The sequence below is a fragment of the Coturnix japonica genome, chromosome Z (genome assembly GCF_001577835.2).
Source record: "Coturnix japonica isolate 7356 chromosome Z, Coturnix japonica 2.1, whole genome shotgun sequence".
Taxonomy (NCBI): domain Eukaryota; kingdom Metazoa; phylum Chordata; class Aves; order Galliformes; family Phasianidae; genus Coturnix; species Coturnix japonica.
Genome location: NC_029547.1, coordinates 66,242,241 through 66,264,079, shown reverse-complemented (window position 1 = coordinate 66,264,079; position 21,839 = coordinate 66,242,241). Strand labels below are relative to the sequence as shown.

At 36.2% G+C, this 21,839-nt stretch overlaps 1 protein-coding gene across 1 annotated transcript in view; it reads right to left on the bottom strand.

Moving 5' to 3' along the window:
* The window catches only part of SRFBP1 (serum response factor binding protein 1), a gene marked incomplete at its 5' end in the record, with an annotated part of 31,891 nt that extends 11,030 nt beyond the window's left edge, over positions 1 to 20,861 (bottom strand). Inside the window, 4 exons of the mRNA XM_015850054.2 lie at positions 2,219 to 2,290; positions 11,783 to 11,855; positions 12,821 to 12,909; positions 20,832 to 20,861. Coding sequence (XP_015705540.1) covers positions 2,219 to 2,290; positions 11,783 to 11,855; positions 12,821 to 12,909; positions 20,832 to 20,861 — 264 coding nt within the window. The remainder of the gene's footprint in view (positions 1 to 2,218; positions 2,291 to 11,782; positions 11,856 to 12,820; positions 12,910 to 20,831) is intronic.
* Between the last annotated feature and the right edge of the window lie 978 nt (positions 20,862 to 21,839).

Here is a 21,839-nt window from a genome sequence, read left to right as displayed (position 1 = left end):
AAAGAGTTTCAGCAGAGGTGCACGAAGGACAGCTCTGCCACTGCTTCTTCTCTTATATTAATGTGGCAAGCACTATTTTATAAATGAAACCCAGAAAAAATGTCTTCTTAAATAGAAAAGTATGCCTAACTTATTCTGAAAAAAATAAAAATAAAAAAAAAAAGGGGGAAAAATAGTAATAGAAAATAAAATCTCAGTGGGCAGAAGGAATTAAACAAATATCTTGACTACACATCCACTACGCAAAACTAATATTCAGCATTCCACAGTGAATTAAAAGCAGATTGCCTTTTATCAGTGAAAACAAACCTATTTGGAAAATGAAAACAGCCACAGGATGTTTTGCTTCAAATATTTCAAAACTCAAGTTAATGAAAAGGTAAACAGTATGGTCGACTTCTTATGTGATCTACAGAATACTGCCGGAGATAGACTTTTTTTCCCCCCAAAATATTATTAATAACTAACTGTGGGAAAAGATAAAATAATGAATGCATTGATATATTAACTTTTATTAAAGCACACAAAGATAGTCCTTTTAGCAGTGGGAATGTACGGCCAGCCAGTGGTTTCAGAGGCTCAGCTACCACTTGTTAATAGAAATACAACAGCAGGGTGACACTGTTAGTTTAAAACAGCACCAGAACTCATCCAAAAACTTGGTTTTTGTTTGTTTGTTTGTTTTTAATGAGACTCTTTCATTATAGTAAGTGAGATTAAGTCTTTCGTACCACTGTAAAACCCTACTAGCAGCAGACAGTGACACAAATAAGAACTTCAAGAAACAAAACAGGTCCCTCAAGACAGCTATGTTATAAGTTTTCAATGATTATGGCAAAATAAAAGCCAATTTTAATTAAATTTGGAAAATATACAGTCAGCCATGACTATGAAAACAAGAATCGTATTATCTAGGAGAACATATCCATAGCTAGGAAAATTCCACAGCCTTCTCCTATCCTTTGCCATCCCTTGCTTATATTTGAAGAAATCCTATGAAAAGAAATGGATAGATGAAATAAACTGGTAAATTATCAATACTCCCTTCTATGTTCTTGGCAAGTGAAGCAGAATTATCCTCTTAGACAACGCAATTCCGAACATATAAACCCATAAACTCCTTCAAAACAATTGAATCAAGTATCTCATTTTGGGGCTTCTATGCTTTTTGAGAATGCAATCAGAACAAGGCTGATGCATTGAACATAAAATAGATAGCAGAAAGGTGTCCACCAATATCTGCCTCTGATGTCATGGGACAACAGAATAAAACAGGAGGTATTACCTTCAGAACATCTGTCATATGTTAATAAGATCCAAATTGTAATTGCCCTAGTATACTAACTTCATTTTGCTTCAGTGACATCCTGCTGCATTCTATGCTGATAAATGAGCTGCACCATACATGGACATGCTTTGATAAAGTGTAATTACATTTTAAACTAGTGGTATCATATATGTGAGGAAATGATCTACATTAAAACTCTGACTGTGTATGATGTACTTTTCATACCTCAGACTCTCCACAGTCCTCAGCTAACCCATCCAAAGGAATCCAGGAGGATTTGGAGGAAAACCTACCATTTGTTTTACTGATATTTTTGATTCAGAGTTGCTTCATTAGATCATTTCTGCAGCAAACTGCTTAACAGGCTGCTTTTTTCCTGCTCTTTCCAATGTTTTCATTTCATGCCTTACAGTTATCACTAGTTAGTTAATATTTAGTCAGTGGACATCAGGAGAAACACTGTGTTGAAAAGGACTGCATTAACATTTCACCCTTATTTCAGGCTAATGTTTCTTTAGAATGGATAAGCTTCTCGCTGACTCTTAAATATTTAGAGCCTATTTTCAACTGCTGTTGAAAGCTTAGATTATTTACATTAACTAATCCATGTAAATGTACTAAAAACATGACCAACCTATTTATAAAGACTATGCCTCCTGGTAGGCAATTCCTGTTGCTAGATGTTAGCCCACCAGCCTTAATTAAAAGCCACTTGTGCTAAAACAGCTATACTACTTTTTGCAGACATGTCCTATTGGAGCGAAGTCTTTAGAAACAGAAGATTTATAGTTAAGGTCCAAAATAACATACATCACACACCATGCAAATGCAGATAATCCCACTCACATACATGCACAATATATCATTGTACGGGGCTCATGTCTTTTCTCACACTCATAGATACAGAGCAACAAAATCAGCAATTCTTACCTTTTTGCAGACACTTTCAAAATTAACTTCTTTCCTAAGTGCAAGTCTGGTAACTTGGTCTGGCTTTATTTCCTGTGGGTGAAAGACATCTTTATTCTTTTCATGATCAGACTTCACTACTATATTCTAAGGCTTATCTTCCTTTTAAGTACTATAAGTACCTGGCATCGTCCACTGACTACTTAAAGGAAGAAGATCGGTTGTTATATATAGAAATTTCTATTGTTGTTTATGCAAATATTATGTTTTCTTATTGACATACACAAATACACAGCATGAAGGCCATGAAATTGAAGTTGAAAAGTAAAACAACAACCAAAGAAATTAACAAAGAGCCGCCCCCCCCCCAAACAACTCCACAGAAGTATATGCCCTAAGTCGAATCCATAGTAAACTGCAACACTTGAGGTCAATTAAGATATTTGTGTCAATATTTGTTATTGTCGGAAGAGCTTCCTCATGCCGAGATCTAAAAGTCTGCAAATTCACCTCCCATAGGTACCCAACCACTTGGCACACAGAACCCAGACTGGAAAAACACCGGTGAATGTAGGAAACAATCTCATGCTGGCAGATGGACAGACTGGATGACCTAATAGAATCTAGAGATGGAAAAGACCTATGATTCAGTTTTCCATGACTTTCAGAAGTGTTTTACAGATGGTGAAAGTAGGACGTGGTGGTTAAGTGACACGCTTATAGTCAGAGTCGGCTGGAAGTTATGAATGAAGACCTGGAACCCACAACTGCTTCATTGAATCTAGGTGTTTCTTTAAAATAAAAAAAGGATTTATATAATATTTTATATGATCTTCATTCTACCTCTGGATGTGACAGATAATGCAAGAAGGTGGCAATATGGTCGATTTTACTCTTCTGCTTTTGGGTTGGTTTGGTTTTTTTCTTTGTTTTCCAACAATGCAGTTATTTAACTAAACTGTCTTACATGGAAAAACAAGACCATACTGTATGGAAGTCAAGAACATATGGCATATCAGCACTGGTAATGGTTACTCAGGTTACTCTTTATCAAAGCGATAGTGAGAAGGATATATGCTTGAACCTAAAGCAATTGGAAATGTGATTTATAGAATAGCCAGGGAGGACAGAAAGAAAACTCCAGCCTTGTCATATGAGGCTTTAACACAGCTCAGAAATGCAACGTTATTCACAACACATGTGCTCTCAGCTATGCTGTCTAAGGCAATTTCAGATGACTCAGAAGAACAATTTGCCAGTGGTTCTGCCTGTGAAAACAATTTAGGAGTATCAGTCCTCACACCAATAAAAATTTTACCTATCATCCAGAGACAATTTTGTTTCCACCAGTGTTTTCCTTTTACCTTTATCAGTTCAATCATTTTCCACACCATGTGTTTCAATTTTTCTTAACCATGCAAGTGGTAAGCCTTTCCTTATGAAATCATGCAATATGTACCTTCTTTCCAGGACAATTTTGGTTTATTTTATTTTACATTTAAAGAATGTCTCTAAAATAATAAGTAATGGAGTCAGGACATATACAGATTGCTAATGCAACAGCGTGCCTAATATCACATATTTCTGATGAAACTTCAACTGCATTCTGTTACTCTTCACTGAATTCACATCTATTGAGACATTATCATCTTCCTTACCCTTGAATGAGTGTTTGAGGATACCTTCTCATCAACGAGTTTCATGTGTTTCTTTAGCCCTCAGCCTCATTTTGTTGCTTCCTGTATTTTTTCTAGGTCCTTTAGTATGGACAAAGAGGCAGAAAATAATCATTGCTGAATGATTTTTTTTGGTATGTTGTTTTGTTTTGTTCTCATTTTCTTCTTCCGATTTAGGAAAGGGGTAAAATGGGCCACAGTTTCTCTCTTGGCAATATCATACTGAAGAAGGGGACTCTCATTCTGGACAAAGAGCTCGTAGCCTTCCTGACTCCTGGAAATTTAAGCTTTCACTTGGCTTTAGTTTTTTTTCCTCAGCGGAATCCTGGCAATCCAGGTTACATGCATCTTTATCCATGACATTTAAATTACATAAAATCCTTCCAGAGAAGCATATGGAAATTTGCAACAGATCAGTAACTGTGACTTGGTGTTAGGTAAGCTCACAGCATGTTATTCACTGTCTGTTCCCAACCACAACTTTTGGAGTAAAGCTTTTGACAGCTGAAGACCCACTCTTAGGTATATTGAGCAGACTGGATAATCATTAAACTCTTTCTGTCCAAAACTGACCAAAAAAAAACCTAACAAAAGAGGTTGATTTCTATTAGGTGAATCAATACAGTAGCAATACCCTGGTACTACAAATTCTATTACTAGCAGCCATGAAAAATATACATGTCCTAATGTCCATGTGTTTCTCTTAAAAATACAGCAGTTTGAGATGATAATAAATAATAAAATGAATTTTTCTATCAGGAATTCAACCTAGAATTTCACTCTTTCCATTCTAAAAAGGCCTGCCATCATCTTCTATTGCAGCAGACTGCAAACAGACACTTTCCTCACTTCTTCATACACGTGGAAGAAAAAGCATTGTGCTGGAATTACCAAATACTGTTGAGGAGGTATGAGGTTTTAAGTCCAAAAGTGAGAATCCTATGAGGTCTTCTAACAGTCTGACTGAAAGTAGACTGACACACATGGTGTCTAGGATGGCACTGTCACTATCATACCTGCCACAGGCCCAAATCTGAATATTAAGAAAATTTAGAGAAAAAACAGAGATTCTCAATCATTTTCGTTTAGTATAAAGCAATACACTGTCAAAGTAAAGACTGAATGTTTGAGGCATGTGTGCACTCAAAGTTCGTACAGACAAGGAAAAGAAACCAGCACAATTGCAATGCATTCCTCTTTATCAACTAAGATGACAGTTCACATTACAGTGAGAGATATACAATAGGAATTTACAGTGAAGTAGCAATGCAAGGCATGTTGTGCAGACTCGTCCTTATTAAACTGCCTTAAGAATGTACCAATACTGACTGAATAAATGCTGATGTCAAGAAGGATGAAGCATTTTAATAAAATATTCCACCAAATTAAACTTCTGCTCAACTTACAGGCAACGTTGGTCTGGTAAATGCTCAAAGAAAGTGGATGCACAGATTCAGTTTTCCACAGAAAGCAAATTTTACTGTAAATACTAAAATCTTAAAGAACAGACAGCTACAAGAAAGCAAAACCACAACAGAAAGAGAATCTCATAGAAGAATGTTTTGATCAACCAGCAAAACCAACAAAGCCTTCCCACACAGTCTGACTGGGTGACCTGATGCTACATCATCACATACCGAACCCAAAGGTTTCATACAGTAAAAATGAATGCATTTTATCTCTAATTGCAGACAAATTAAACAAATTATAATTTAAATATGCTCCCCCGTGCCATTATGACTGAAGACTGTTATTACGTCCTACAGTAATTTCAGTTTTTTCACTTCTCAAACATCCAGATTTCAAAGAAAAGGGAAGAAAAGAAAAAGATATAAAAAGAAAAGGCTTTACAGTTACTAATTCTCCTGAAGCGCTTACTCAAAGAAACACCATTTTTTTTTCAATATGACTTTGCATTCTTTATCAATTGCCTTACATTTCTAAATTTTTACATTGAAAGTTATTTTGCCTTTCAAAGTAACAGAATGAAAGAAATCACCAGAGGAAATGATAACATGAAATAGAACCTCCCCAGAAGATCAGCAGCTACTGCAGTCTCTGTGTAGATTAATACATGGCAGTCAGTTTTGATGAGAATTAATTCTCACTAACCTGTTAAAAAATGCACTCCAAAACTACAGTTAATCACTGGGAATGTAAGCATGTATTTCAAGAGGAACTAGCCTAGCAATTGTTCTTTTTGTAATCTATATTGGTGTCAGGTTTTTGCTGGCACCAATTTTAAACATTACTAAATGTCTACAGTATTGCTGTCTCAGTTTAGATCCAAGTGAAATTCAATGTCAACCTGTGAGTTTTTATCTAGGTTTCATACTAAGATTCTTCCACGTTTTCTGCTTTTAGGGCTATCTAAAAAAATAATTCTATTAAAATTCTCATCGAACCAAACTCGTTATTACTGTAAATGGAATTTTGTCCAAATTAATATTTTCCTCTAAGTAAATATTCTGCTGTGCTAAATTCTGCTATTTTTTTACAAGCTCTCTTAAAAGCAAACTGTGAACCCAGGGGATTGATGCTTAGCTATACAGCTTAATAAGAAAAGAAAACTTACCAACTCCCCAAAACAAGAGTTAACACAGCTAGCTTGTTTAAGCTGTTGTAAAATACCCAAATTTATTTGGCAAGTATAAGCTGCTCTTTTCTGCCACGTTTATAAACTAATTTAATATTTCAAGAGGTATGCAAGTCAAATGCCAACAATTACATCAGTCTACAGAGATGAACACTGTGAACTCGGCATTTTATTTATTTAATTAGATTAAATGAATTGTTTAATTTTGGAGGTTCCCATATGATTCAGTAGCCACATTCAGGGAGCAAGTCACTCCTTTCACCATAGCACAAAAAAGGATCAGAAAGCCTGTAATCTTGTGACAGTTCAAAAAGTGGTAGGTATTATGAAAGTAACTACAATGAGAAGGATTCAAAAAAGCCATACAGAAAGGGAAAAAACAAGCTCACCACATTATTCAATACAGCAAACACGTTGTTGCCAAAATGATCATTATTTAAATATTTTTTTCCTTCAACATCTTTTGATTCTGAATGTCAGTGTTCACTTGGACTGGCACAAGCTGTAACTTCACTCTGTACTGGAAATTTGTTCCACACTGCTTTTTTTATTATTAAAATAGCAACCACATGCAATTTCAGGGTTAACATACTTCTAAACAGCCTTGTGTTGGCTGGAACTATCTTCAGTTTTGAATTACTATCCCTGGTATTCACGATTGTTGCCAACAGCACTTGTTGCCAGATGAACTGTTTTTGTAAAAACTGAAGAAAAACAGCAGTGCCTGCCAGAAGGGGACGCTACGTACAGCAAGCTGAAAGATGCCTTCCTTTCAGCTACACCTCTTTGCTCTGCCTGCCTGTAAGAGCAAAAAGCAGCCAGGAAAAGGATATGCTACCAAGTTCCTGCTGAAGACAGTGACAGACAGATGGATGCCACTCAGCTCTACCTGCTTTTAAATAGAAATGGAAATTATTAGTGAAGGTAGGAGAAACCAAAGAGGTGTGGATGGAGATGGAAGAGCACAAATACAGACAAGCACGTACACAGCCCTTTTTCATCTACTTCCAGAGGGCATGAAAAACATGAGTTCAGAGAACAGATGTAGTAATGCAAGGAAAGACTTCCCTTTTCCAATCCCTTCCTCTTGGAGCAATACTCCTTCAATCACTTATTAAAGTATGGAAGAAAGAAAATATGTTAACTTTGACCTTTCCTAGATATCCTGAAACCTGCACAAGGTAAACCTTCTTTTTTCATTTGCCTGACATGAGGAAAAAAAATAAAGAAAAAAAAAAACAAAACAGCACAACAGAATAAGCTAAGATAATCACATCACATATTCCCTCAATCCCAGAAATCAAGGAAGAAATTAATAATATTGCAAGCCAATAACTGCATTACACATTCTTATCAGGCCTGTTCACTTCATTGCAGCCTCTTTCATTAATGTGACAAATTTGGATAATTCTGCATATAGGTCATGGATGGAGGTGAAAAGAAGAGATCTGGCAACAAAACATTAAAATCAGGACTATTTTCAGTACCTACAGATTTTGGAATTGGCTGCTAGAAACTCCTGATCAAAACGTTAGCATACAGTGTACAAAAGAACTATCTGGCACAAGTACATAAAGAGAGCAGACCTCCAAGACCAGTTGTTCACCTTGTATCCTGGGGAATCCTATTCCAATGTTGTTGTATCTTACATAGATGCTGAATCATACCTCTGATCATCCTTCTCACTTTTCTTTATATTTCTTTTAGTTAAACTCTTTTTTTTCCTTCCTTCCCCCCACCCCCCACAAACACACATGATTGCAGCAGGAAAATTCACATAGTATATGGGAAAACAATGGATTCAAAAGGAACAGACTGTCTTCTGCCTGAAGACATGAAATAACAATGCATCAACTTCACACAGCTATGGTAACTCCAAAATCCACCTTCTCACTGATAATAGCCAATTCAGACCCCAATGAAAACAAAGCATTAATGCACTACCATGCAATTTTCACTCTCATGGAACCCAAAGAACAGCACTGCTATCTTTCCAACACCATGATAGCTACTCATACATGTCTGACTTCTACTTACTATGTCCAACTTTTCATTAGGAAAACAAGAATTCATTTTTTTCCCTTTCCTTTTAAACAGAGACTTTGGTGTAAGATGGCCAAAGACTAATTAGAAATGTAAGCCTAGATACTGATTCGGTGGACAATATTTACTGCATGTATTGATATCTTAGAACTCCCACTCATTTGCAGGGCATTAGTTTCATTTCCTAAATGCACAATTATTCTGCCTTATCCTATTCACCCACACACTCACTAAATCTTTTCCTTAACAGAAGTGCCAATGAGACTGTCCAGCACTAAAGTCATGTTTACATTAGTATTGCATTCCCAGAACAGACTTTATGCATATTCTTTGTAAGCAGGAGGCAACCAGGGGGGAAATTACACACAAAAGCAATCAATTAGAATAAAAAAAAAATCATAGCAGCTGCAGTCACCATTCTGAACTAATTAGTTTCTCTGTGACTATAAAGAGATTTACGGTTGGCCTCCTGTTTCCCTCTATAGAAATAAGAAATTTCCCTCTAGAGGAAATAAGAATAAACCTTCACTACATTATTTAAGAAGAATTTCTTTTACAGTTGTGAAGAGATGTAATTTTTCTGTCAAAATATCTTCAGAAGCAGAGTCCCAAAATGGACAGCTGATATTAGTGCCGGACTGAGTTTAGTATAGATCCACCACAATGATTAAACAGACTTACTGTCTCCTGGAGATACTCTTCTTAGCTGCTTTAGAAAAACATTACAATACAAAGACAGGGTGGTAGAAAGCAAAAGGTTGTCGATTGGAACTGCCATAGAAAAACTTACACCACAGCATGAGATGGACAAACTACAAACTAAGTTTATACAGTGATTACAGACATGCTCCTTTCTACCTCAAATTTAAGTGAATTACGAAAAAAAACCAACAACAACAAAATTAGTATATACTTGGAATATACATGTTTTCAAAATGGGCACAAGGACACGCTGACGCTGCTCCAGTTATTTTGAATAACAGTAACAAGAAGTGTTTTGGTTTGCTGTCACTGCTCAATTTGCAAATAAATCAAGGCATATGGGTTTCATTAACTTGTTTTTGGTACTACTGCAAAGGTTGCATTTTTATCAAAGCAAGCAATAAAAATACTTATGTAGGACTCAGAAAGGAGATGGAGTCTCATCTGCGAGCCATATTGCAAAAAAAAAAGTGAAAATAGCTTATTTTGCATCCTTACCAAAAAAATCCCAACTACAAAATAGTAAAATTCTTATGCAAGACTTGGTAGGAAAAAGCTTCATCTGCAAGCCATATTTTTAAGATAGTTGACAGAACTATTTAGAACCTACTTTAATATTTTCCTCAAGTTGTCCCAAATCCAACAAAATACTGTCTTTCTAATCTGTTTTCACTTTGTAACTAAGAACCTAACGTGTACAAGAAAAGGAACACGTGATAGCTGCTTCTATTTAAGTATTCTGTCAATGATGGAGGCTTAAAATGAAGTCAGCGTTACATTAACTATCTTTATATTTAAGAAGTACAATCTAAACATGTAGTTGATGTAAAAAAAATCATTCTTTCTGTTATTATAATGAAATACAAAAGTAGGAATGGCTGTCAGTTTTGTCAGGACCTACTGGACCAATACAAGGCTGAAAGTGACAGTTTCCTGTCTCACATCATTATCAGAGATGTGGTGCCACCAGAAGCCAGAGTCAAAACAGCAGTCTATGGAGCAGAAACATGAATTTGCCATTAAAAGTTCAAAATGCAGACCTCAGAAGGTAAACTGGATGTCCTTAATGATAGGAAAGGGGTGATTCCTGCAGCCTGGACAAGCTATCAACACAGACTACTGTGCCTTGATGCTGAATAAACTGAAGGTCCAAGCTTCCAGAATCAGGCTGGAGAAAAACAAGTTTCTCTTGCAACATGAAAACATGTATTTTTTTTAACTGGGGAGCCCAGAAATGGTCACAGTACTGTAAATGTGGCCTCACCAGGAGACAGTATAAGGGGAGAAGAACGTCCCATGTTCTGCTGGCCATACTCTTAAATGCACCCCAAGATATCACTGGCCTTAATTGAGCACAACTGTAGGAGCACAGGGAAAAATGCAGACTGAAAGAAAGCTTCTATCAACTTACAAAACTACTTGAAGGTTATGTGACCAATACAGTCTTGAGTGCTGGCAGACACTAGGATGTCTGTATGAGCCAGCCCTGGAAGGAAAAGCACCATGTGGACAACACTTATGTTGTTTGAATGCTTTACAGAGCAGCACAGTGATAGTGACCTATTTTGGATAACCTACTTTAGCAGGGAGGTTGGATTCAAGGATCTCCTGAGGTCCTTTCCAACCCTTGCAATTCTCTGATGAACATTTCCCCTTTACTGATCTGTGGGAGCTCTGTTGTTTTACAAATAATACGTTAAAAATCCATGAGATTCTGTCTGACGAATCTGGCAAAAAGCAGGTCATGGAAACAAATTAACGAAGCCTTTCCATTAGCCAGCTTATTTTGAAGACTACACTAATTGTTAGGTAAATAAATAAATAGGTAGAGGTCATACAACCACTGTAGTTATCAAGGGAAAGAAAACAAACAAAACAGCCATTTAACGTCAAAGTAGTTCTCTCATGCAATAGTGAATGCCTGTGCTGAAATGGGAGTCTACACCCATTTTAAAACACACAGCTGTAAGCATTACTTGCTAAAATCCAGATACAAGAAGTAGAGAACAGTACGAAGTCATTAAGCCTTTGAAGCATTTGCTCATACATCATAATGAAAAGGATATAAAAACTGTACCAATGGACAGCAGGAGAAAAGAAAAAGGAAAAAGCTGAATCACGTTCTGCCTCTCTATTGAAGATAAGTTTCAAAAACTAAAACAGAACTTCAAAGCTGAAAACAATATTCCAGTATTATGCCATTTAAAGCTATGAGAACTGACAAACCATAATCAGCTATACAAAACACTTCTTACCATCTTAATTGGAACAAAAAATTAATTCCTGCACTTAAACTGTCAAAGCACAAACTTCTAGCACCACTCAGCCCAGACGAATTCAAGTTTAGTTTGGCAAGTTTAAGACTCAAACTGTTTAACACCTTGACAGATGCAGCAAACAAAGATGGAAATATGGAAACACTCTTGATTTTCCAGATGTGTTGCAGTAACAGCCAAGCTGACTTTGAAAATATTTCAGGTAGGCCTCAGTAATGCAGTCCTAAAAAACAAAGTTTTTAGTGCTAAACTTAATTATACTTAATATGTAAATATGTAAATATGGCAATACCTTCATAGCATGGATTTCTTCTATTAATCTCTCAACTCGTTTTTGGTTCTTTAACTTCAATTCTTCTGAGCCCCTGTAAATGGAGTCTTTATTAAAAAAAAAACACCCGAGTTTTATTCACTTTCTTCTCCCAGCATGGTGATACTAAGCATCACACAATCATAAGAATAAGCACAATCACATCCCCTTGTTAAATTAACGTATTGTTGAAGAGTGGTTTTGTAGTATAGTGCTTTCCTCTTTTGAACAGAAGGAAAAAAAAACCCACACTGAAGATTTAGCAAAGTAATAAAAAAACAAGCATTACTTGATTAGAAGAGAATGACTACAATTCCTACCACCAGCACGTAGGAGATACTCCTGCTTCAAATACAACTACAGTCTAAGAGCTGCAACATTTAAATATAAATATTTAATTTTTTTATTTAAATATGGGCTCACTAGGCCCATACAATTTGTTCATAGAATATTACATCCAATTTACACTTCCAACACTGTAACAGACTTATCTTTTTTATCTCCAGTGAGATAACTCAAGTCATTCTGGGCCACTTACCTTCAAAAGTATAACCTTGACAACTTTGCTTTAATAATATTAACCCCAATTATTTAAAAAAAAAAAAGAAAAAAAGAAAAAGTATAATTTGTATAAATACACATACTAAATAATATTTTTGTTGTTATACAACTTTGCAGAGTACTGCAATGAGAAAATAATGGGCAACTTCTAATCAAGAGCAGAAGAGCCTAAAAGATAGAGTCTGATGGTTTTGGAAATGCTGTAAAAAGTCCTTTGTGGTGATGAACTTCCAAACACTAACTCCTTTTTAAATGTTAGCTCAATTCTACTTCATGAAACTACTCTTCTGTTAGTATTTTGAGCCTACCTAAGATAAAAATATGACTAATAGAATATATCAGTGTGCCTTAAGCTTTCTGTGTAATGTATTTTTATCCCTTGTCCCTGTTATTAGGAAGATAATCCAGTTACTATCTCATTTATTAAAATACTCAAGAGCACTGATGCTTAGAACTGACTTTTTCAACTTCAGTTTCCCGATGTGTCTGGTCAGTCTGCGAATGGTCAGGACTCTGGCTTTCTTCACATCTTTTCTCATCTTCACAACCTGTCAGAAGGAAGGGAAACAAGATGAAGCTCATATGTCTTGATGAATTTGCATGTAAAACACATTTGTTACATTAACTTACATTTAACTTAACACTTAAGATTAGATGGTAGGAGGAAATCCCTTTAGCCAGTGAGTGGTGAGTCTGCCAAACCTATGTTAGATAGCTGCACTTTGTAAGTCTCCAAGCACTGACAAATAAATGCTTGACATTTGCCATATTAGAGGGTAAACATTTTTATTTTATATTTTTTTTACATTTGATTTTGAGGGGAGTTATCTTTTTAGAGAATAATTCCCTGTAATACATCTTCTTGTAAATGGAGGAAAGAAAATAAAGCACATTCTAGTTGAACACCTCTTAGGTATGTTCAAAAAGACAAAAACTGGGTAGACCATCTCAGAAGGAAGGTGGTTGTTTCTTGTTTGCTTTTAAAATCACCACTGGAACTATCTCCAAGCTACAGACTCATCCGAATTCGAAGAATTCATACAGTGACTTAACATGGTAGTTACTGCATATCCAAATAACTAAGTATATTTAGCTTTCTCTCCAAAATGTTTTGTAATGTATTTTTATAGAAATATTAATGCAGACACAGCATGTTTCTGGGGCATAAATGAGCCAAGACCCTGCCTCTCCAACTGCCAGCCAATAAAATCTCTGTAGACATATGACAGCAGGAATGAGGGAAGGTATTCACTGCTTGGCAGGCTAGGCACATCAATTTATGTAATCCACAGTCACTTCTTTCACACGGGACAGTATGCATCAACTCTGTTCTTGGAAGTACTCATGAAGTTCTCAAGAAAGCAGTCAGTTATTTGGAAGAGAATTCGAAAAGGGCTTTGCTTCAGATATACAGTGTGCCTGAAACAACGGGTCTCAGATAATACTAGATAGATATAGATTAGATATATATATATAGATACGCATACATACACATATAGTATTATTTAATATATACATATAGTAAATAAGTAATAAAGGACAACAAAAAAGGATGAGTCTTTGCACTGGAACTTGCATAGGCTAAGCTATCAGACAGGGTCAGACTTACCAATGCTTTAGGGCACAAAGACAAGAATTTATATATGTATTATTAAGTATATGTATTATTATTATGTATTTATATAAATACACTTAAAGGCAACAGTAAACTCAAAAGAATAATCAAAGCCTCAGACAAATCTCAAAGCAGACCTATCAATAGCAATACATTCCAGGATTCCTAAAAGGTCAGCTGTTCTAAGTGGAGGCAACCACTTCAAGGGCTCTTTGCAATACAGTACATGGGATGCTTTTTGTTTTGAGGAAAAAAACATGATGTAAGAGGAAACTGCATTCTAATTATTAAACTGTAAAGAGAACTGGACATAGTCATCAAGAAATATTCCACAAATGTATTATAGATAATTCATAAATTCTTAAATCCTAAAGGAATAACAGTGGAAATTAATTCACTTTCAAAAACAAGCCAATACGGAGAAGCACACAAGCCTGAAAGAAAACAAGAATATTTCAGAAGTAAAAACCTCAGCTTAGGAACTGCACCAAAAACTACATCCAATCAACACTACGCCTTTCTCAGATACCATAAGAGGTATTTCTATTGCTATAAATCCTAAACAAAGTTGAAATGCAAAATAAATAAATAAATAGATACCATGTGTGTAGCTATTTCACAGAACAGACTTTCACCACCCCAAGAGTTTGCAATATAAAGCGTTCCCCCATACACGATGTACATAGGTTGCTCCGAAAGTAATGCCTCCTATTTGTTTCCATAGAAACTATGAGAGACACAAGGAGTACAATGACATACATAATGAAGACATTACTTTTGAGCTGCCAGGCTCATTTCAGCCTTTTTTTTTTTTGCCATAGGCAGAAAGCAGTTTTTTCTGTTTAAAGAGAGTAATGAAGGCAAAGTATTCAGGAAATTACTAGCCAGACAAGAACTGTCTTGTCATTACTAACACAGAGATGTCTCTTCTGTATCGAGATCACTTACTTAATATCCAGGCACAATTACAAGAAATCTTACAAAGTTATACTTTGAAGATATTATTCCAATGCAACATTCTACAACTCTAGACATAAAGATCTGAATTCAAGGTCTACTGTATCTTTTCCTAATAATTGTTTCAGGAAAATCAGATATGTGTGCTAGAAATGCTTTTCTGATAGAAGCCAAAAGTTATCTGACATCATTTGATGCCTGAAAAAAAAGAGGGTATTTTTGAGTTTGCTCCCATACTTGAGAATCCTCATGTGCTTGCAAGGCTAGCAGGCTCCATCACAAAAACATATCTGAGAGTGGAATGGTGACAACAAAAATTCAATAATCTACCTACCTGCTATAAATGAAATAGGTACAAGCTGTATTTCAGCCCTGGTTGAGACCTTACATGACAAAGGAATCATAGCAGATTGAAATCAGGTTTTGCTCCATTATCACCAGAATGACTCAAGGAGAAAGGGGAAAAAAAAAAGAAAATCTTTAAATATGCTCAGATGAACACAATAGCTTCCTGACTGTATTGCACTGGGACTGAAACCGTGGAAGTTTAAGTAAATCTGCTTATGCATAGAAAAGAATTCATTAGAAACACAACCAAAAGATTTGTGTACATTGCTTAAGTTATGCATGAACAAAAGTCCCAAGAAGAAATCCAGCGTAAAGAACAAACAAATAAACAAAACCATGTATTTAAGCTCAGTATTCAGCATCTCTCCAATACCTAGAAAAAAAAAATGGAACAAATATTTCAGTTTTCATAGAACTTTATTTTCCTAGGATACACCAGAAGCATTGGTTTCATTTTTGTTACTTGGCAGCCTTCTAACCAAGAAATTACCATGGCAATGTAGTATTCTAAATGTTAAATTTTGGTGCTCCTTGGCAACAGTGAGTTCTCAAATTCAAAACACCTGTGGCTGGATCACGTACTAGCCAGAATGAACAACAGTATGTGATCTTTTGAGTGAATAATTTGAGTTTAAAAAAAATAAAAAGTTTTTGGAACTTCATTACAAATATTTCCCTCTATTATCTGGAATGTCAGCTTGAAATATCTAATGATTTTTCAGATTCTTAGGAGAAGTTAGACGTTCCCAAATTTACCCTGTCTTTTTCCTTCCTTTTTTCTTTTTTTTAATAAAAAAAGATTCACTGTATTACATTATGAATTTTATACTTGTCAAAATATTTGGAAATAGCCACTACTAGACTAGCTGTAGCTTCACATATTTGCATTATAAAAGCATGAACAGGAGGTAAAAGCAGCAAGAATAATCCATACACATCTACATACAATCCACAAAATAGATTCTAACCTTACGAGGAATGAAAGCAAGTTCAATCTCCAGTCAGATTAGTTTCCTACATTGGTTCACAGTCACATGAATGCTGGTTAGTTCCAGGGCAAAAGAACAGGGTGGGAGCATACAGATGGAGACAGGGTGAGCTGGATACCACAAACCAGACTTTGATCAATAAGCAATCCTCTTATTTAACACCAGGATCAGATCTCAGCAAGGTGAGAGCTAAGGAACACACTGTTTCTTTCAGCCCCTCTTAGCTTATTTTCTTCCCAGTATTGGTCTTGCCTTTACCTTTTATTTATATTTATTATTTATTCTTTCTTCAGATAAACACATTTGCAGCAAGTAGACCGGATAGCACTGCAATATGTCTAAGCAAAATGTAGATGAGATGTATCCCAAAGACACCACAACAACCAGAAATTACCACACTGGGTGAATGGGAGAGGGGAAAGGGGTACAGTTGATAAGTCTTATACATCTGAGAACTACTTGAAGGTGATTTCAAGGCATTTCAAGGGCACAAGTTTGAAAACCCACAGCAAGCATTGTGCTAAAAGTACCACCATGGACTGTTTGCAAGGGGATGTGACCAAGGCAATCAACATAGCTAAGCTCAAATAACTGGATTTCTATAGTCAGGATTTCTTAATCAGACCCCAGAGATGGCTAGAAGCCATTTGGGACTTTCACATCTCATTATGCTGTGCTTTCACAGGAAGATGGTAATAGAAGAAGTTGCAATTGTGACACAGGAGTTATCAAAATAAACACAGAAGAACAAATAGAGTGCATCCGTTTCCTTTCACTCTTCAGTTAGTGGTGCTTTCAAAACCAGATGCAACATCATGAATCCTCAGATTCTTAATAACCTGAAACACAGTGATTAGCAAATGATCTGCAAAACTTGATCATTTCCACAACTATCTCAGTTTCACCTCTATAAGCCACTCCAAGTGTCTGTAAGACATCTGAAAAAGTGCATGGTATCAATGTTGAGAAGAGGAGAATGGTAAGAGTGAGGGGGACTTCTAAGTAAAAAGCTGTAGAGATGAATGAGGATACTGGTATGAAGTTTTATGGACAACGAGGTGCAAAGCTGTAAGATGCTAGGCTTCACAGGTTCTGCAGCTTAAGCACACAGGATATTTTACATTTACTATGTTATTTTGGCTGATGTTTTTAACCTGACAAGTGAAATTTCAAGGCGGAATCAAACGCTGCTTGATGAAGTAGATAGAAGTAGGAGAGGTTCTTCTGAGTACAGGATGCCACATAAAAAAAGACATTTACATACACAGCTCAGATTAGTCCCACATGCAGGGAAGCCAGGGAGTGAGTGGGATGCCTGCAAAAGATTATCATTGAGCAACAACTGGCAAACATCCACATCTTAATAGTAACTGAAAAGGCACTAAGTGTTTTTGTGAAGATGTCATTCAACACAACCACTCGTCTCCTAATGAGACTCACCCACTTAAAACTTTCTTTTCACTGTCACTATACAGTTGTCATGAAAACACAAAGAAATCACACAAGAAAAATGCTTTCAAGTTAATAACGTAAACCCAAGCCATGTTATCGTTTCAATGCAAGTACCAGCAGAGAAATTACCACATTGGACAAATACCTATTAATACATATTAAGTCAATTTCCATTTCTCTACACCTATGGAAGAAAAGGTTTTTTTACTCCCTCAAAATAGTTAATAAAATTGATCTAACAATATGAAATTTTAGTAAATGCATATATGTTAGAATATTATGTAACTGAAGTTACATGGTGTAACTTCATTAACTACATACATAACTACATTATGTAGTGTTGTCCCTGTAATGCTGCTGTATCTCTCTTCCCTTCCATCCTCCTGGTTATTTCTACATCACTTCAAGAGCAAGCAATCACCTTAACTGCCCTCTGCTTTATATTGTTTGGAATTCCTATTTTATCATGCAACTAAATTTAAGTTATGCTATCCTGTTCCTATGTTATTTATTTCCTTTGCAGCAGACCTCTAGAGATTTCGCCTCTGGATGAAATCCCTTATTCATTCCTTTGAACCAGCTGCTACTCAAAACAGTTCTTACTAGCTTCTCATGCAACCAGTACATTCATTAATGCATCAGCATATCTGTGCAAGACCTCAGAAGCTTTCTGGTTTCATACAACTGCAAAAAGCCATAGCACTTTCAAGAAAACATATTACCACAGCAAAAAATTCTGACGAGCTTTACTCACACATTTTGGAATAAATGTTATTTCAGTAGTAGTCTGAGGAGCTATAAGAGCTAATAACGGGTAATATGAAGTCCCTAACATTATATTTCTTGCCCTGAGCTCCTGGCTCCTATTGGAGTACTCCTCACTTCTGCTCCCAAACAGGACAATGCACTATTGAGATTCTGTTCAATTTGAAAGACCTTCCAACCTAACTTCTCATCCTACCAAACTGCTATCCAATCATAACCTGGCAGTTGCCCAATTCAACGGTGGAGATCCACTTTATATCTGATCTTTGCTAGACTATACATAAACAAGTCTTCCAGCCTGTGAGAAAACAGCTTTCAACACAACTGAATGACTCCAACCAGACTTCCAGATGTTATACTCTAATTAGTGAGTTAGTGGCCCTAGTTTATTTCTGGTCAGTATCAAGCCTACTGATGATTTAAATGGAGGTTCTGTATGAGCCATTATAGAAATACTCTGCTGGACTCAATTTTGGACTGCATGTTCATTACTGAATGAACAGAATACTTGCACTGTAAAAACACAGTCACTGATTTAATTTCTAATTAAATTTTGAATATAGATGCACTATTTGGTGTTAAATGCAACATGAGTAAATGTTCACCACTCTGACCTACCTCTGTAAGAGAATAAGTAATGTACTTGCAACTTTTCGTTAAAACCTAAGTACATTTTAAAATCCTTTTCTTACTGTGATTTAAAGGGCAATTAAAGAGTCACTTAATTTAGCAGCTCAATGTTTTTGTGCCAGAAACCCCAACTGAAAAGCTTTTAATTGCACAAAGCAAACTGAAAGGAATTGTATCACAGTTATACCAGCCACCAATTCACAGTGAATTCACAACTGACTACCAACCTTCTTCTAGCACACTCCCCCCTGCTCTAAAAAACTATTGGGCAAAAAAAACCCCAACACCATAACATTTCCCTTCCTTTTACCCCATTTCAGCCTTTCTTCTTTTTCAGTCAGCAGCAAGTTTCATGCCTGGTTATGCAGAGGTTGTAAAAAGACATCTGCAATGACAGCAGCAAGCAATTAAGCACATTTACAACAGTAAAAAGCATTTCTAAAAAAAAAAACCACCATATTTTAAGCATGGATTAAATCTGATAGTATATACTGTGCACTGCAAGTACCTCACAGCTCCTTTCAAATACGAGTTAAAGTTTCCCATGACTGTGTTTGCATGTTTTTTTCATTACTGTACACTACCACACCAAGCAACCACAGATGTTTTATGAGAGCATCTTGCTAGCCTTCGTGGCCTACCACACACACTTTATATAAACCACTTGTGCTATGGAAAAGTTTTCATTTCTGTTCTGAAGAACGATAGCTTGATAAGGGCTATACACGGTATTGCCAAAAAGCAAGAGTTTGCCATGTTTAATCGCTTCCGTAATCTGCTGAAAGAAAATCTGTGTCAATGGCTGATCAGAATTTGCTGTTTTTATTAGTGCAACTGATGATGTGGCAACTCTAGAAACTTTAGAAACAGCTGCTGGAACTGTTCCTAGAAAAAATAAAGCCACAGCTCCTCAGAATTCTATCTCACAGAGTATAAGTTTGGAAATTTCATAAGCTTTCAAAAGACCTTTTCCTTAGGACATTTACATGGTCTGTAAAAGAATGTCAGTAATTTAATACTTGAACTGTTTTAAACAGAATTCAAGCCCAACCTAACACAGTTTTTTCTCCTTCAAGGAACCGTTGCACTTAGAATTATTTATTAGTAACAGAAGGAATGCAAGAATTTTTACATTCATTTCCATAGAGCTGAAATATGACTGCTGTCAAGTATTCCAGAGTTTAAAGAGAAAGTACTGTTAGCATTCTAACTTTGCAAAGACTTAAAATCTAGAGCAGAAGTAGTAATTTGCCAGCATATTGAGAAATGTGACGGTACAGATTAGCTATTTGGTTTTGAATTGTGTAATTTTATTTCATTTTACTTTATTTTTTTTTTTAACTCTTGCAGCTTTTTTATATACCTTCCCAATAATGACATTTGATTGATTTCAGTGATGTAGAAGAGACGGCATGATCATCTTCAATTATGTATTAAAGAATATGCATAAGCCTGGAATTAGCAGATCTTGGCCACACCAGAACTCTGCCAACAGCTTCAATTTCAGCCATAGAACATTCCAGGCACCTGTAATTTTCCCCAAAAAATACTAATTGTTTGTATTTAGATCAAGACTAATTTTGAAGTGATCAAACTAAAGCTGACTCAGGTTGCCCAGCAGAAATAGTCTGTCTGATACAACCTGGCCATACCAGCAGGTAGCCAGAACTGGTGTCCACCATCTGAAGAACAGACTGGGTTTTGTAGCACTTACCAGCACTGAGAAGCCAAAAATTACAGAATATGTTCACTGTGAAGGAGTCCAAGACAACTGCTTCTGCTTAAAGAGAGTGGCTTGACCCACATGCTAGACTAAGATGATGCCGGAACAAACAAGATGCCCGAGCCAGAGACTAAATATTAAAATGGAACTCATCTGTAGACCTGCAAGAAGAATTTCTTTAGAGTAAATACACCCAAGTTCCAGTACTTCCTTGGAGGGAGCTCATGTATTTCATGTTAATTGTTGGATAAGCAGCCTTTGAAACACAGCCAAGTGCTTTTCCTAAGGCAATACTCCCACTGGCTAACTTTATGACCAGGCTCCCCTTAACACATACAGTCAAACTTTTCCCTAAGCAGAAACCTGCTAGTATTTGTGATTAGTGCACTCTGCTGGTGATTGAGATCACAGGATTCCACTCATCTCAGACTGAAGAACAGGATACCACAGGGCAGTCTTCTCAACTACCATAATGTTTTTCTGACGACTAAGCTGTTACACAAAAATGCAGCAGTTTCTTCCTCAGACAGATTCATGCCTTGAAAGAGAGCACGGTATTTTGAATTACGAGCAATAAACCATCTCATAGGTCGGTCCAATACCAGACAACTAGTCAGATACCGCAGCTCATGCCTCACTTCCCCTTTAGTCAGCTACAAAGTCAGCATACGGGAATATTAAGTTGCACTAAAGGAGCTCCTAGATCCACCACACAGCCCAGAGTACAGCACAAAAAAATGGATCTTTGAGGGCAGCTATTTTATTTCAAAGAGAAGTTTGGATAACCGCATTGGGCTGGCTGCCCAGTATTTTGGACTGCTTTAAATACCATAATGCCTAACAGCACTCAGTCATTGTTATTTTGAAAGTTTCAGTCTAGAATTCTTTTTTATCGCTAGTAAGAAGGTCCAGGAATGTACTTTAAAGTATCACAACATTCCTTAGGTAACATTAGCTATTGGGGCAAAATAAACTATGAAACTGAATTCTCACATCAGT